This window comes from Sesamum indicum, linkage group LG16 (assembly GCF_000512975.1).
Source record: "Sesamum indicum cultivar Zhongzhi No. 13 linkage group LG16, S_indicum_v1.0, whole genome shotgun sequence".
Lineage (NCBI taxonomy): Eukaryota > Viridiplantae > Streptophyta > Magnoliopsida > Lamiales > Pedaliaceae > Sesamum > Sesamum indicum.
In genome coordinates, this window is record NC_026160.1 from 4,183,513 (window position 1) to 4,201,679 (window position 18,167).

Genomic DNA, 18,167 nt, shown 5'->3' on the forward strand with positions numbered 1-18,167 from the left:
GATAAATAGATGTTCTTCAGTTTCTTCTTGGGAACAACAGAGGCACTTAGAAGCCAAATTAATCCCTTTCTTTTCAAGCTTCGCGTCCACTGGTATCCATTTATTGATGAGCCTCCAAAGGAAGACTGAAGTAGTAGGAGTGATGAGAGAGGACCAGATATATTTGAAAATGGGAGTGTCTGGTTTGTGGTCTCTAACTTCCTCCCATACCAAAGCTGTAGAGAACTTTTCCTTGTGGGAAGCTTTCCAGAAAGGATGATCCTTATGTTCGAGGGAGAAAGGTGTAGCAGCAATATATGTGACCACCTCAACTGGAACAATTTTGGTAAGTGCTTCAAGATCCCAAGTGTTGTTATTCCAGAACCAATTAGCAGAGTCAGAATATTGCAAGTGGATTGGAGTGAACATTCTAAAAGCTAGCATTCATGCCAGAAGAACACTTCACCTGTTCCTAGACTCCAGAACATGTTGGTTTGAGTTACCTGTCTTACTTTACGAAGTCTGGAAACCTTAGCTGTAGCTGGAGAGTTTCTTTTACAGTATTTATTCATTGTATAGAGAGCCAAGAGTGACTTGGAGGTTCTGAATCTCCACTAAGGTTTGTGTGAAAATGTCTCAACTACATCTCTAAGGTTTCTAACTCCCATTCCACCTTCTTCAGTAAGTTAGCAGACATTGAGCCATTTGATCCAATGAGATTTTTTTTTCTGTGAATCACTGGTACCCCAGAAGTATCTAGCAAACCATTGCTCCAATTTTTGGATAATAGAGATGGGGGGGTCCAAAACTTGTATAAGATAAATTGGCATAGCAGATATGACACTTTTAATAAGCTGAAGTCTTCCTCCATGTGACAGATGCACATGCTCCCATCCTGAAATCCTAAAACGGACTTTATCAATGCCAAACGAACAGAAGCTTCTTCTTCCTACCTTTATAGAGTGGGACTCATGGGTAGGTAATGGGGAGATGTTTCTTGGTAATCCTTTAATGCATTTGCCTTCTTGCCTAGAATGAAAGCTCTTTTAGAATGGTTGATTTTTTGCCTAAAGATTGTCTCATAGTGCTCTAAGAAAGAGGTTAGGTGAATGAGTGACTCCTCCTCAGAATTGGTGAAAATAATAATATCATCTGCATAAGACAGGTGAGAAACAGGAATTCTGTAGTTGGACTGATAAAGCATGGATGGATTACTTCTAAAAAGACAGTCGAGCCGTCTAGACAGGGCTTCTGTAGCCAAAATGAAAAGAGAAGGAGATAAGGGATCGCCTTGTCGAAGCACTCTGGAAGAAAATCCAGTAGTTTCACCATTGATCAATATAGTAAACCAACATTTTTCAACAGCATTATTAATGAGAAGAATGAAACTTTGAGGAAATCTCATAGCATGTAGGACCGTGTATAAGAATTCCAACAGTTTCTATCGTATGATTTGAGGAAGTGACCCTGCAACCTTGTTGTAAACAAACTCAGACAGAATTTTGTCAGTAACATTGCAAAGAGAGATAGGTCCAAAGTCTGTCCAAGTTTGAGGAGCTTCAATAATAGGAACGATTGTAACAGTAGTAGCAGTTAAGCTCCTAGGCATGGGTGTACCCGACTCGCAACACTGTCTCTGGAGATATGGAAGACAAATTCTTTGATCTCCTCAAGAGGTGGCGTGTTACAGAGTTGGCTGATATTATTTGAGGACACTTGTGGGAATTAAAATGGAAATTCAAGATCATCACTGGTTGCTTCTTAAGCGAGCAGGTGACTCAAGTAATCTGCAGCTGAGGCTTTGATGTCCTCTAGATTGGTGTCCAGGAATGTGTGATGATTAACCCACATATTCTGGAATCTGAATGAAGAAGCTGGTCTGCTCTCAGAGGTTGTTTGGGCAAGAATCAAAAGAGGGTGATGATCTGACAGCCTCTTGGGTAAATGGGAAACTCTAGTGTAGTTGAAGGTGTCAGCCCATTTCTTGGAGGCTATCCTATCAATAAGGCCACTTTCCATGATCATATCATTGAAGTCTTTCATTGGTCCAAGAATATGCAGTGAGTCTCATTGGTTTTCCTCCAATGTGGAGAATTGTATTCAAATCTCCTTCAACTAGCCATGGATTTTTATCAGCTGCAATGAGATTGAGCTCCTGCCAAAGGGTTCTTCTAAGGGTCATAGTAGTATTTAGTATAGACAAAAGTGTAGAGTTTTTAAAAATACAAATCATATTTTTTAATTCATTAAAAACTTAAAAATTAAAAATTAAAAATAAAATAATAGTGCAGGTTGTCGTTGCCCAAATCTCCCCCTAGGCGACAGGGATTGCCATTGCCCAGTTCTACGTTCAGTGGTTGTCCCCAAATATTCTCCGGTAACTATCGCCACCCATATTTATCCTAAACGATTGTTGTCACCCAATTCTCCCCCTAGACGACCGTGGTTGCGGTTGCCCAAGTTGAATGTCGTCGTCGTCGTCGCGGTCGCTACTCTCTACGACGGGGGGTTAATTTTATTTATTTTATCTTTTTATACAAGAATTTTCTTTTTCTTTTAAAATTATAATTATAAATGATATATATATATATATATCAAAATTGGTTAAATTTAGACCTTTAATTTTTATTTAAAATCTAAACTTAATAAAAAAAATATTTTAAAAAATATCAAAATAATCAATTATTTATTTTATTTCATTCTATTCTATATAATTAAATAAGAACAATAATAATAATTATACATGCACATTGAATGTGTTCTGATAACTAATAACAATTATGTCTACTCATTTTTTTTTTAATTTTGTAATTTTCTTTTTCCATCTAAGCTCGAGTCATTTTAATTAAGTTATACAAGACAAAAAGAAAAATTATTGTTGTGAATTTTTTAAATATATTATGCTATTACAAAAAAAAAATCTTGAAATTTTCTATTAATATTTTAGTAATTATAAGTATTTTTTCTTGAATGTATTCACCATACAAAAGTTTATCAGTATTATTTAACTGAAAACATTAAAATTTTATGGGTTTGTGTTTAAATTTTTTTATACTAACTAAATTATGCTTAAAAAAGAAAACATTCTTTCCCCTTTTATTATTTATGTATTATAGATCCACATAGTTAGTTTTAACTTTGACTATGCTCTTTATGTTCTCTTTTGTAAGAAGTAAAACATTATCATTTTATTGCATCAAAATATCAATATTATAAAAAAAAAATTATGTTTTAAAGCCTACACATAACAAACTAATAATTAATTCAATTCATATTTTGGTGAAATTGAAATTCAAGATTTTATAATTTGGGGTTTTAGTTTTCCTGATAATATTTTTACTTGATGACAATTAAACTTGAGATTGTATAATTTCATAATTATGAGTTTACGGATTCGAACCCTATTAAACTTAATTATAGGTGTTTTTTCCACTTTAATTTGAATTTATTATTTTAGTATTATGTTTAACTTAACAATTATTATATAACACATTAAATTATTAATTAATATCTTGATACACAGTATATTAATTATGATCCACTATTTGAAATAAACAAAAAAAAAATGAGGGCAATTTTGTCATTTAAACTACATCTTGTTGACTTACCCACCAACAATTGGGAAATCAAATTTTTTTAATTAGTTTGATATATACCAAAATCTTGGCAAGGATTTTGGTGTCGGGCAGGTTTAAATTAATTAATGGGGGAATTAATACATAAAGTACCTAAAGTTTTTAAATTAGTAATAATTAAAAAAAAAGTTAGGTTGAGTAGCAAATATTGGTGCAGCATGTGAGGGCACAATACGAGGACTTCTTAGAGGGTCACCCATCCTAGTACTATCCTCACCCAAGTATACTTTATTTCGGAGTTCTAATGAGATCCGATACATTAGTGCTGATATGATCGCACCCTATTGGTGCAGCATGTGGACATAGCAAATCTCCACCATGTTTCTAGGCAACACACATGGAAATCACACATGCCCACAAACAAACTATTCTTGATTGAGATTGCACATGCACTCATTCAACTTGATTTCTTGTTTCAATACATTGTACATGTTCATTCTTCACAAAACTAAATAGATTCCAAAAAGAATACATACACAATCAAGAAAGTCACTTTATATATATATATATATATGATGTTCCGTACAATTCAGTCTGTATTTTGTAATTCGAAATGTTATTTACTTTACTTAAAACTTTACTTGTTTGTCCTTGAAAAGACACCTCATTGACGTGAGAGAATTTTGACATTTGTATACCCTTCGTATTTTTTAATACAATCGATGTGGAATACATGCCAACGTTATTAGCTCTAAGATGAGTGGTTTGAAAAGGCCACATGCACTCATTAAACTTGGTATTTAGTACATTGTACATGTTGATTCTTGAAAAAACTCCATAAGAAACATATACACAATCAAGAAAGTCACATGATATATATACATATAATATATATATATATGATGTGACATGAGATGCTATGCGATTAGTGTTTTGTGGCCCAAAATATTATTCATTCTAGTTGAAATCTTATCATTGTGTTTGGATTTGTGTTTTACTTGTTTTGTTTTGTATTTTGAAAATAGAGATAAGTTTATGTTGAAAATAGATGATATGTTTGGATTTGTGTTTTTTAGGTAATTTAAAATATTTTAAAATAAGTGATGTAGGTTTGATGTTGGAATTTGGGATAACAAAAATCATTGTTCATTGTCAAATCATATATTTTTATATATAAATAAGTATATATATAAATAATTTGTGTTTAATATTATATTTTTTGAAGACAAAAATTACTGTTTATTGTCAAATCATGTCTGTTTTATATTATGTATATATATTATATATAGAAAGTTGAAAAACAGAAAAATACTCAAATAAGATGTAAAAACACAAAAATAAATATTGAGTGTGTTTTATCTTGTCTCGAAAAATGGGAAGCCACAAATCCAAACATAGCCTATGTGTCTATTGTTGAAAAGGGTTCTCGTTGAGGTGATGAAGTCTTGAGATTCGTATGTCGCTCAAGTTCTTTAACTGTATTAATATGGGATACTTGTCAATATTATTAGCTTTCATATAAATAATTGAGTTAAATACACTTTGTACCCTTGACCTATGCATTTTGTCTCATTTGCATCCCTAAAATATGAACCGTAATAAAAATACCCTAATAAAATAATTTGGCATTGATAGGACAAAAATGCCCTTCTCACTTACTCCGACACATTTTATTTTACTTCCTAAAATTTATTTTATTAAAATATCCCCCAACTTTTTTTAGTGATTTATAAAATTTTAGTCACATTCTATTTTAATAATAACATTTATAATTTATAATATTTTTATAAATTATGGAACACAAAATATTTACAAGCGCAATATATGCAAATATGTTTTACAAAGTAAATAAATTATGTTAAGAAGTACATATAAATATTTGTCAATACATAATGCATATAATATTTTAAATTTGTGTTGATAAATTATATTTTAAAAAAGTCAATATATATAACATCATAAGCAAAATTTATGTAAATTTTTAACTAGTTAAGTAAAAAATATAAGAATTATATATTTATGAAGTTTATAAAGATTCTATAATCAGTAAAAGAATTTTAAATTTTGGGTAGTGTTTATTTTAAATAAAAAATTTATAATAATTCAAATTATATATAGGAAAATGATTGTGATAGAAATACTTTAGGGGTGTAAATAATAAAGGTATTTCCATCATAAAAAAATAGGGTAACCAAGTGGTCGATTATTTTGCTAACCAAGCATGTTTCAAGCAACATCTCACCATTCTATCCCTTAATAATATCACAGGTATTCCTAAAGATTTGATTAGACTTGATGCTTGCTCCTTCCCTGCTATTAGAATCAGAAGTACAAGCACCTCTAATTTCAATTAAAATATTTTTCATTAAATTAGGGGTACTTCATTACTGATTGGTTCTTTGCTGATACTTGTCCTATCTGAGCTTTTTCTGTGTTGTTTATGCGATTGTACCTATATAGATTCCTTGAGGTTACTCGTTCATATGGTTGATGTTGTGGCCAATGTTTGTCTCGTTACCTTCTGATTTTGTCACTTCTGCTGTTATCATATATCTGGTTGCTTGTTGTTATATCTTTTGCAGGTTTTATGAACCTCTTTCATAGGTTCAAAAGCTGTCAGCCATATAAACATGATCTCGATGCTAATATTAATGTTCATCTAGTTATCCTTTTGGAACATTACACACATTCTATCTTTATTTTTTTGTACAGATTTATTTACAGGTGTTGTGCGATCCATGATGTGGTGAGATAATAAAAATCTTTTGACTCACCATAATTTCTATAGTACACATGTTCGTGTCTTTTGTTGAAAGGGAGTAGTACTCCTTGTTTAATGTTTTTATTTGTAAGGGAGTAGTACTCCTTATTTATGGCTTTGCTAGAAATTCTAGGGAGGTAGCTCTTCCCATTGTAACTATTTTGTGCATTTTAATATAGAAGAATTAGGGACTCCTAAAAGTTCCCGTCTCTATGTGGTTTTTGTTAAAAAAAAAAAAAAATAGTGCAAAGTGTATTAAACCTTAAATAATTTGAAAAGGACAAATGGTCTGGCTCTCTAAAACGAGTTATGTGAAGTCCTATTTATAGACTCAGGAATTTATGTTAAGTAGCTCATCTGTCAAAGACCAAATTAGGTAGCTTCCTTTGAGGACGACTTGTGACAAATTGATTGTCCATTGTTCTTGGCTCTTTTTTTTTTTTTTTTTTAAAAAAAAAAAATTATTTATTTATTATGGTAGGTGGTCTTAATTCACCACTTGACCATGTTATGGAATATTCTTGCAATATCAATATATATATATATAAGTTCATATATAGTGTTGCGTATAATAGTTTATGCCGTATATATATACGTATTATGTGTACAAAATTTTTGTTTAAATATAATAATTTAAATTTTATAAACATGAGATATATATAAAATGAAATACGAGATGCAACTCCACTTTATAATAAAAAAATTGAACTATATATATATGAGAAGATCATAATCGGTGGCTTTATACATCAATCATCAACCGAAAAATATTAGGGAAAACAAAAAAAAAATGTAAGTCTTCTCTTGATGTTGTTTTAGCATGTTGAGAGCTATAATATCACTAAAACAATAATAATTTAAAAAGTTACAGCGATAAACAAATCATACTGTTAAAATACTTCTATAATGTTAATATTCTTTTTCTTAAATCTTTGAATTTGTAAAAGGAGGGGGAAAAAAAAGGTCGATTAGTGTGTCCATATACTAAGTTGTCCCTTAGGGGACGCTCCAATAATTTGAGGCTCAATATTTCAGTGTAAAAATGTTGCGTTCATAATTTTTTTACAACGTGTGTGAATGAGTGCGTGCGTGGATTTAAAAAACACACAAAAACCAAGTAGAAGATTGCAACTCAAATGTTGAATATTTGTGCATTAATGGTGCAATTTTGTGCAAGTTAAGGTGCAAAACTTGAAACCCTCCACATATTTCATTCCCTTTCATGTGACTTTCAAGTGCAAAAATGTGTTGCTTCTTCTTCTCTTCCTCCATTTATTTTTTATTTTTAATAAAAATCATTTGTATTTAAATGAGAGTTAAGTTTTACTCTACCTATTTTGGGTAAAGAATACAAGAGAGAAGCACAAAGACTTTACTATATCTCTATTAATGATTTAGGAACGCTCGATACGTGTGTATAATTTATATTATATATTTAATTAAATAATAAAGAATGAATGAATATATTCAATTTTAATGTAAACGAGTAATAAAATAATTGATGTAACAAAATCAAAATAAATAAATATATTGAAGGGTAGTTTAGTCAATTGGATATTGAGACAACTAAAGTTAATTACTATAAAGAGTTGAGCCTTATTTACAAATTCATGAAATTATATATAAGACCTTAAATTTAAGTTAATTTGCACATTAACAAAATTTTAAAGCTGATACTATTGGTCATTTTTTTTTTTGAGGGGTTTAATGCAATTTACCCGTATGATATTTGAACGCATTATCCTCTTATAAAAAAATAATTTACCCTCATATATTTTGTAAATGATGCAATTTACCTTCCGATCTAGGGAGGTAAATTACACCCATTTCAAAAAACACAAAGTTTTAAATTGCTGCATTTTAAAAAATAAAGAGGGTTAAATTGTTACTTTGTTTTGTATAGAAATAATTTGCTTATTTAAAATATCACAAAGAGACTTACAATTTTCCCCCTTCTCTTTTGGGAGGGCAAAAATTCCCATTCTTTTTTGGAATTTAGACTAAATACGTACATAGATGGGGGGGGGGGATATGCAATAGAGGGATAGTTGAAGGGGTATAGTGTAAAAGAAAATAATAGTTTTGGGTACAAAGGTAACATGGAGGAAAGTGATAATTGTGGTGGGGTCAACAGTCCTTTGAGCAGCAGTATAAATGGAGAGACTGATCTTTAAAGAAATTCATAGAATAGATAGAAACAAAGACTTGTTGTATTATATCTGCCATTAATTTCAAACCCCAACTCAACTCAACTCAAAAATAACATTCCAACCTCTTCTTCTTCTGCTTCCTCTTCACAATCTTAAAGATTTTCAAGAACATAAATCTTTCACCTTATTTGTTTTTCAACCCTGTAAGTACTTTTTCTTGGTCTTCTACTTTAAAAAAGAGAGCACCTTTTATGGTTATTATTGTTATTATCTTTTCTGTTTTTCTTTTTTGCCCCATTTAAGTGGGACATATAGCTTGGGGTCTTTTCTTTTGCATTTCTTGGTGGGTTTTTTCATTTGGGAATTAGAGGGATTTTTTGGGGATCTTAAATTTCTAATTTTGTGTGGATCTTTCCATTTTAAGGGCCTGTTGTTGTTTGCTCAACTGATGATGTTTGGTTCAATATTTCATCCTTGCTGTTCTTGTGGTTCTTGTTTGTTCATGATATGTGCTTTGAATTATTGACTTCTTTAATCTAAAAGTTATAACTAATACCTGAATCTATGTGTTCTGAATTGTTCTTTCAAACTAAGTTGAGGAAGTCCTCCACAAGTTCATTAGCAAACTAAGCTTTTCTTGATTCTATTGAATGAAGATAGGCATAGTATATGGTGATGATGTCTATATGGCTTAAGCTCCAGAGGTTTTCTTGATCCTTTTTTTTTTTTCTCCTGGGGTGGGGTTGGGGGGTGGGGGGTTAGGAAATGGAAATATAATTGTTGGGGTTCTGGAAAGTTTGTTTCACCACATTTATCCATCTGTAATAATGCAGGGTGGGTTCTGCCCCCTTCACCTTTTGCCTTGTGGCAAGACACTTGGCTGTTTATTTATTGGTTGTTGACAGATAAATACCACACTGGCCCCTGCTAAAAATGCATACATTAATTATTTACTTGACACTTCAACTGGGAGTGAGCCCCTCTTTTGATTTGTGATTTGTTGCATAGATTGGTTGATTTATATGGCCTTCTAAACAACCTTGTTGCTTCTATTTATTTGCAGTGTGTTGCTGTGGTGCATTAGAAGCAATTTCTTGGTAGAGTTTTTGTGTGTTGAACTACAGTCAATTCTCAGAGTAAGTTTATGCATCTGATGGACTTGTTTCCTTCTTATACTCTGAAAACAAGTCGTTAGAATTGGTTCCTCAATCACGGTACAAACTCTTAATGTGTCTTTGATGATTGCTCTTGAAATTAGTCTTGTGTTGGATGCTGCATTAGCTGTTCTGTTTTGAGCATGTTTTGTTTTGGTTTCAGCTCGAAATGTTTACTTGTTTGTTTGAAATTCATGGAAAGATCGTGTTTTTGAAGAGAAAAAGATGTGTGAGATGGGTTTAGTTTCTTTTAGTCTTATCTCTTCAAAGCTACATTCTTGGACAATGAAATAAGTTTGCAATCAAATTTGTCGTTCTTGGTGGTTTTTGTATCACTTTGGCTGACTCAAAACTTCGATTTTTCTGTTAGGTTTGGGTGTTGAAATGGCTATCTCATCGTATCCGACTCCAGCCGATGCTGGCGTACTCTGTGTAATTCTAGCAAACACAGCGATATCCATCTCCATCGTCAAGGAAATCGTTCGCTCTATACTTCATGTCATCGGCATCCACATTGCGTCATGGGATGAATTCTCGGTCGAGCCCTCAGACTCAGCTGACCAATGTTGTAGAAGTCCCTCAGAATCATACATGGACGAGTTCAGAAGCCGAACTCCAGCAATCCAATACGACTCTGTCTTCATGTGTGGATGCCCCAAACAAGAGTGCTCCATCTGCCTGACTGAATTCGAGCCAAAGGCAGAGATCAACCACCTCTCTTGCGGCCACGTTTTCCATAAGTTGTGCCTCGAGAAGTGGTTGAACTATTGGAACACGACATGCCCTCTTTGTCGGAATTCCATGATGCCTCAAGAAGTCGAAGATGACGCCTGTCCTATGTGAGTGAGCGACTTTAAACAGAATTCTCGATGAGGAAGTCCTTGCTTTGTACAGCATAGTGTTTATATCTGTAAAATCGCAAACGTTGGGTCGTCTAGTTTGATGCGCCTGTATTTTGAGCTGCCAATGATTATGCGTCCTCTCGTAGCGACGGGCCAGCTTGACTGATATCTGTATTCTGTGAATATAGTGTGAAAGTTTTCTGAAACTCGATGCATCTGAGGTTTTAAATGTCTCACGTTGTTTTATTTACGTAATCATCTCCTTTTCTTCTCTTTCAACATTAGCATGTTGCACCTTTAGTCGTCTGGTCGAGAAATTCTATTCACCTGTCATGTGTGATTCATTCATCATGTAATTCATGAACAGTTCAGAAAAAGTGATCGATCATATACACAACATAGACAACAATTTATTTATTTATTTACCTCATAGAACTTGTCGTCATAAAGTTCAGACAAAATTTAGCAACACAAGCTATATCGAATACGTAAATTCCAAAAGAACAACAAAGCAACAACACCACAATCTAAAACCAGGAAGTGTCTATTCGCATTACGGTTAGGTAATATAGGTTACTCAAGCGCCTTCGGTGTGCCCAGCAATGAGCTGAGTTTGCAGAGTCTCACATATCTGAGCAGACTAGTCCGCCAGCTCCGACAGCTTCGAGCCAACGGACAAGCTGCTACGTCTCAGCCCGTAGCTTGATCGATGGTTCCGACACCTGAAGGAGCCGACATGTGTTGTTGGCGAACACAAGCAGTTGTTCTTTAAGTCGATGGTCTTTTTCAAGCCGGGCGACAAGGGTATGGAGGATAGAGTTTTGGGGGTGCTTATGCATAGATGCATCATCTCTGGTCTCTCTGGCTTTTCTTTCGGCTTTGATTCTTCTGCCATTCTTGTGATCTACAGCAGATTCCTCTGGAAAAACAGCCCGTTACATCATTCAATACATCAACATGTCTAATACACATTATAAGCACGAAGAAGGTACGGATATTACCCGAGAAACGTTACGAGTCGAATGAGTTGCAAAGGCTGTCGAATCTCAGGCAATCTCTTCTTTCATACGAGGAAAAAGATGGAGTATTTGGTCAGCCTAATACAACATAGAACTTGTGTGTTTCTTTCTCTGTTTTTATTAGCGTTTCCAAGTTTATATTGCGATGTTGCTGTCAAATCCTAAGTTTCAGGCACGAAAAACTGTTGACCATTGTTAGAAGAGAAGGAGTTGGCAAAGAGGACACCAATAGTGAGACTGGGTGGTTCAAATTATCAACTCATTATTTCGAAATCTGAAAATTTATGTAATTTTTGTATTGTATTAAATTATCAACTCATTATTTCAAAATCTGAAAATTTACGTAATTTTTGTATTGTATCAAATTAAGTAAAGAATTCTTTTTCGAACAGAGACAAAATTAATACGAGGACTGGACTCAGACTGAATGTCACTCCTTCATTTATCCGTAATTTCAAATTTTATGTTCGGGTTAATTACATTTACACTTCCTCTGAAAATATAAAATTATATTTTTCTTCTAAAAAAGTTCTAAAATTATACTTACAATTCCTTCGAAAATTTACTATTTACACTCGACTTGCTTTCATTAAATTTTGGACAAAAAATGCCGGCTTTAGTAAAAAGATCACTTAAATTTTCAGTTTTACTTCTGTTTAACATTCTCATGTTTAATTTTGTATTTGTAAAGAAAATGTATAAGTGTATTTTTAAAATTCTTTTGAAGAAAAGTATAATTCACATTTTTAGAAAGGGTCTAAGTGTAATGAACCTTTTTATGTTTTTATGACATGTATTATATTATTACTATAGCAGGTATATATTTAAGGGAAGGGCGTAGTTAATGCTTCCTATGAGTTAAATACAACTCAAATCTATACGTAGAGAGACCTATATGGCAAGAAATCATTAAAATTACCCGAAAAAAACTCAGTCATTGCCGTTTGATGCTTAAGTTAAATAGACCGTAAGATGAAAATATTTAAGGTCTTAAGAAATGACTAGGGTAGTAAAAGTTGTACTTGCAACTTTGGGAGGTACTATTTATAAAATTGTTCTAATTATACAATTTTACGTGAATAACAGACACGAAAATAAGGATAGTTATGATCAGTCCATATACATTAGGGTCTTGAACGTACCCGAAGTGAATAATGCGAGTCCAAAGTCGTCTACAATTTAGTTGAGCTGAAAGCGTCGACTTTGATACAATTTTCGGGAGATTCTTCTTCTAAAAGGAACATCTAAAAAGCGATTTGTTTTATTTGTATTCAAATAAAAAGTTGAAACAGGTGTTATGGGTATAATTTTATTCACATCTTAAATCTAGGAATTTGCTCATATTCCATGAAGAAGCCTAATGAAATCAAAGTTTCACTACTAGTTAGTTGAAAACATTATTTTTCCAATCTTTAATAAAAATAAGAAAATATCTGCTTCACTCCTCAAGAATCTAATTTCATCACCACCAATAAAAACTTACTTTGTTTTTGTTTTTTTTTTTTTTTTTTTTTTTTTTGATATGGTGGAATCCAGAATTTTGAACACGTCTTACAGTCCTCCAATCTTGTAACGTGCCTGCAACTTAAATTGAGCAAAAAGGAATTTTCTGCACATAAAAAATTGCAATGCTTTGTCAAGGTTACTTGCATCCATGATCTACCTCCAGTTTAGTTTTTGATGTGGGATCTATAATAAAATCATCTGCTTAACACCGCATTCGTAGTTCAAGTAAAATCATACAACTCGACCCATCAGGTGGTAAAATTGTACAACTCGACCCATCTCCATACCCAATGATAACTTTTGCTGCCCTAACTTTCCTCACGGGGTTTCACTTCTAAATGACCTAATTGATTAAGCATTGTTACAATCAAGACATTTCCGATATTATTCTTAGGAGCTCTATCTTACGAGACTTATTTGGAGGTCGTCCAAGACTTCCAGACATGATTCGGAATTTATATAAGACCAGAGTACTTGATTAAATCAATAGTAAGCCCGGGCCTGACGATTGCATAATTAATTATTGAAAGAATTTTGATATTGAAATGGTTAATTTTAGAAATGATGATTATAGCTTTTAGATTCACAATTTCATAATTAATTGTTCCGTTAAGCTGCATATCTTTTTCTTGTTCTTCATAGCCTACTTGTGACCTTATGGAATTGAAGCAGTCGGAAGCTCCAAAACTATGAACAAACGTCTGCAAACAGAACACATCCGACTTGCTCTGCATAAGTTGATGGCACACAAACAAGAATGAAGTGCAACTTAGAACAACAGAAGGATTTTCCTCTTATATTATACCAGAGAACAATGGAATCAACAGGCAATCAATATACTAATGTAGCAGAAGATATCATTGACAGCACGTCGAAGTAGATATCTAACAGCAAGTCGAACTTCAGAGGGAAGCTCCATTGAACTCTTTCATAGGCCTTCGACAATAGAAAGAAACTCAGGCCTAGCATATTAATTCTGAACAAAACAAGGGATTTAACTACAGAGTTATCCATGATTCATTAGAGATGGCTTTTCTCAAATTTATACCACAAACTAGATAATGAAAGAGGTTTGAAGATATGAACATTGTCAAGAAGAGAAATATGTTTTCAACGCATTGCAGCAGCAAAAACTAAAGGACCATTTAACAACCAGTCATGGACAACATTTTCCAAGAAAATTGTACTCAAGAGTTGATGGAGTAATAGTTTTGCACCTAAAGATTGGATGGTGAAGCACCGGTGCAGAAGTGAAATTTAACAGGCACATTGCAACAGTTTGCACGACACTAACCAATGAAACAAATATGCCGGTTTCTTTGAAGTACAAATATCGTGGAAAGCTTCTCAAAGTAACCTATCAATAATGAAAACGAAAAAGGGAAATCAACACGTACATGACATAAGAGTACATAGGCCATTATCCAAAACTAGCATCAATGTGTACTGAACCTCATCGTTTGTAAATTAACTGGCAGACGTGCATGTATTGATTCCATCCTTGCAGTCCTTAGTCAGATCATTGAAAGTCTCAATCTGCTTTTTCCCCCTCAAGAACACTTCAGTATCAACAGATACCCTCATGTAACCGTCAAAGTCGACTGGATTTCCATTATTGAGCTTAGTCATCTCAGCATACCAATCACTGTTGGAATCCCAGAGATCTTTATATTCATCAAGAAAGTGAGTGGAATACTTGTCCTTCAACGGATCAAAAAAAAATGTGTCTGGCTCATTTGTTGCAATATACAGGTTCCTTCCATCTTCAATTTTGTAGTTCAATGTCGACAAAAGGGCTTCTGGAGAAGTGTCTCTATCGAGATTAGGCCACAGCTCCTTGTTGCTTGCCTTCTCCCCTCTTTCAACATGAACGGCATCAAAATCCCAATTCATTCTCGCAGCAATAGCAGAAGCAATATCCAACAACCGTCTCGACTTCCAAACCATTTTCCATGGCCGTTCAATAACAGATTCTGTCTCGCCTTCACAAACTCGGTACCAGTAGTTATCTGGCTCGACAGATCCAAACTTCCTCATGATCAACGTATCCTTAGAATCAGCTAGCTTCATTGGCGTGACCCTAAAATCCTCCACAAGGTGGAGACTCAATCCATCTTTTTTTTGCCACTTGCTCCACTCCGACCAAAACTGATTTTGTTCCAAGACAGATGTTGAATCCATCAAGTGCTCGAAGTCGAAGTAAAACCTGAAATCTTTACCTTCCTCATCCTGTCCTGACGAAGTGTAGATCTTAGACAAACAAATGCTCAGATCCATCACTAGCGTACGATTCAAATACTGTGCCTCGCCCAGCATACACATGAAACTCCAGAGATATTGATTCATGCTCTTGCACCTATCCCCACCACCAGAATATAACAAGTACTTCCCTTGACTAAACGAACTCTCCGATTCGACTGTAGGAAGCGCATCATTCACAGTTTCCCCAACCTCCGGCAGGGCAATAGGATTATCCTCCATCTTTGCAGGCACCTTTTCAAATCCCTCCCTATCCTTCTCCCGATTCTTTCCCCTCCCTCTCCCTCTCCTCTTCCTGGCATTCCCTCCCGAATGATAGTCTCCTATTCCAGCCACGCTAAGTGTGCAATTCTCTGACCTTACAACTGTAAAACTCCTATAATCCTTATAAAATGCAGCAGCCTTACCTTCCTTGGGCCTAAACCGCCAAGCCATATGGCAAGAACTATCATTATTTCCCCGAACTGGTTTCCCGAACCGGTAGAAATGATGTTCCTTAAACTTCTCAATTGCAGACCTCATCAAGAGATGGAACACATCAGGATCACGACAGTTAATCGGGTCATCGATCCTACAATCCCGAGCCTCAGAGGCCACCTCTACCTCCTCAGGCTCCGTGGATACGACTGCAGAATCGACATCCGAAATGTTAATAAACGTGTCGAATGCGGTCTGATTGGAGGCTACAAAGTCCTCACCGGTCTTAACAACAGCAATATCAGACTTAAAAGTAGCATTGGAGTCGGATGTGAGAAACGTCGTGATCTTTGAGGAAGGGTGAAACAAGGGATCCTCAGGCTGATAAGTAGCGGCAATTATAGTGAAAACTAAAACCCCAACCACAAATAAAGTGAAACAGAGGTTCCCTATCATTGCCAGAGCATTCTGACCAAGATTTTCAGCCCTGAAACTTCCATTCCTAGACAACGTCAACGAAGGCCGACTCAGCATTTTCTTTCTACTTTGTTCTGTTCTCCTAATACTGTAAAAATGACCAAAAAATGAACAAAAGAGAAATCAAACAACAGAGTTGAGAAGCGCAGAAACAGCGGAAAGGGCTTGTAATTAAGCACAAATGGAGTTCAAAAAATGCCAAAAGGAGCAAGGAAGAGACCTGGGGCTGCACAGATCTGCTTGAAATGCGGCTGTAGATACAAAGATCTGTATCTAAATTGCGGGTAGCTATTACCTCATGCAATGATCAGAGAGAGAAAGAGAGAGAGAGAGAGAGAAGATCAGTTCACCAGCATTCTTCTCTCTTGTTTTTCCTCAGTTTTTCTTTTCAGTATTCTCTCAGTGGAAGAGAGAGAGAGAGGACTGAGGAGCGTGAGGTATCAGCCGCTTCAAAATCTGGAAGTGATGATGGAGAACTACAAGGTGTGTTGCTAAAATGAGCCGGGGGTGATGGTACTAGGAGTGTCCATAGTTCCTTGTTTGGTAAAATTTCTTGCCATTTCAATTAAAAATTTAAAAATTCAAAAGGTGAAAGAAAAAGTACTGTAAGTTCACTGAGCTATGTGGTTGGCGTCTTCCGGACTACCAAACGCAGCCCAACAGGAATGCGGAGATTGATGCAACGTAGGGCGTTGATTTCTTTGGTACTGGCGCAATGCGCACTCGGTGCAATGGGAATACGCTCCGTCACAATTAAAATAAGCGGGGGAAGTGACTGGTGGCGGTGTATAGAATACGCACTGTATGTGCACCGACACCGACAGCTAGCAGTGGCATAAATGTCATTTCGAGTCAGACTCTATATCGTGTTGGTAATGGAAGTTGGACTACTTCATAATTTCGATATGCCACAGTACCCTACCTCGACTTTTTAATTTAGCCTACACTAATAAGTTGACTTTCTCAAACTAATTTATTTAGGAATAATTACACTTTTCTTCATTAAAATTTAATATAATTATATATAAAATTTTTATAAATTAAAAATTATAGTTTCTGTCATTAAAATTTATTTTTATCTAATAAATAGATAATTTATAAGTAAAAGTTTGCTGATATTGATGAAAAAATGAAATAAAAATTAATGTTTGTCATCAATTGACTTATTACTGACTGATTGGCCAAATCCAACAATTTTTTTTCTGATTAAACTATTATATAGATAAAGATATATATCCTTACATGCATTAACGTGTGTAGGAGGATAATTTGGTCATAAAAAAAATTATTTTATTTATAATAAATCGGAAAAATCCAAATATTTATTAATTTTTTTATTAATATCAACGAATTTGGTGAATTTTGATTAAAGGAAGAACTTATTTATGAGGAGTAAATTTTTCAAATTACAAGAGGCCTATGTATAATTTCACCAAATCTCAAGAGAAGGAAACGTAATTATCCTTTTTATAAAAAAAAAATTAAAAGTTTTGATACACTTCATTAAAGATATCCTATATGATATATGATGGATAAAGGCAAAATTATACTTTTTAGTCTCATTAAATAGAATCATTCTCACTTTTAATTCCTCATTATATGAAATTGACACTTTTAATCTCAAAATTTTGATACTATTCGTCCTGCGTTGTTAAACATTAAAGAAAACTATTAGTCAACGAGTGTCAACTTGATCATTAAATGTCCAAATTTTATTTTACCTCTAAATTTTTCAAAAAGGGTGAAAAACCCAATAATGTGTTTCAAAATAAGTTAAAACCAACATATCTTTATTAAAAAAAATCTTTTTGATTCAATTTAACTAAAATAACTTTCTCAATAATATAAATTGAGTCCAAAAAGAATTTTTCTTTTAGAATATATCATATTTAGCATATTTTTAAATACAAGAACTTTTTAATATTTTTTGAAAAATATAGGGGATAAAATAAAATTTGCACATTTATTTGTGTTTTCATTTTCAATTTTAAGTGAAATTTTTTTATTTTCAATTATGTAAAGATTTTC

General features: G+C 33.8%; 1 protein-coding gene across 1 annotated transcript; it reads right to left on the bottom strand.

The window, feature by feature from the left end:
• Window positions 14,161-16,835, bottom strand: LOC105178721. The gene is made up of 2 exons (XM_011102252.2): window positions 16,360-16,835; window positions 14,161-16,227 (listed from the first exon to the last, which is right to left on the bottom strand). The coding sequence occupies exon 2, from the start codon at window positions 16,194-16,196 to the stop codon at window positions 14,454-14,456; it is 1,743 nt and encodes a 580-aa protein (XP_011100554.1). The 5' UTR covers window positions 16,197-16,227; window positions 16,360-16,835; the 3' UTR covers window positions 14,161-14,453.

Excerpts from the sequence above, each read along its gene's own strand:
- LOC105178721 (XM_011102252.2), bottom strand. The coding sequence starts at position 16,196 with ATGCTGAGTCGGCCTTCGTTGACGTTGTCTAGGAATGGAAGTTTCAGG.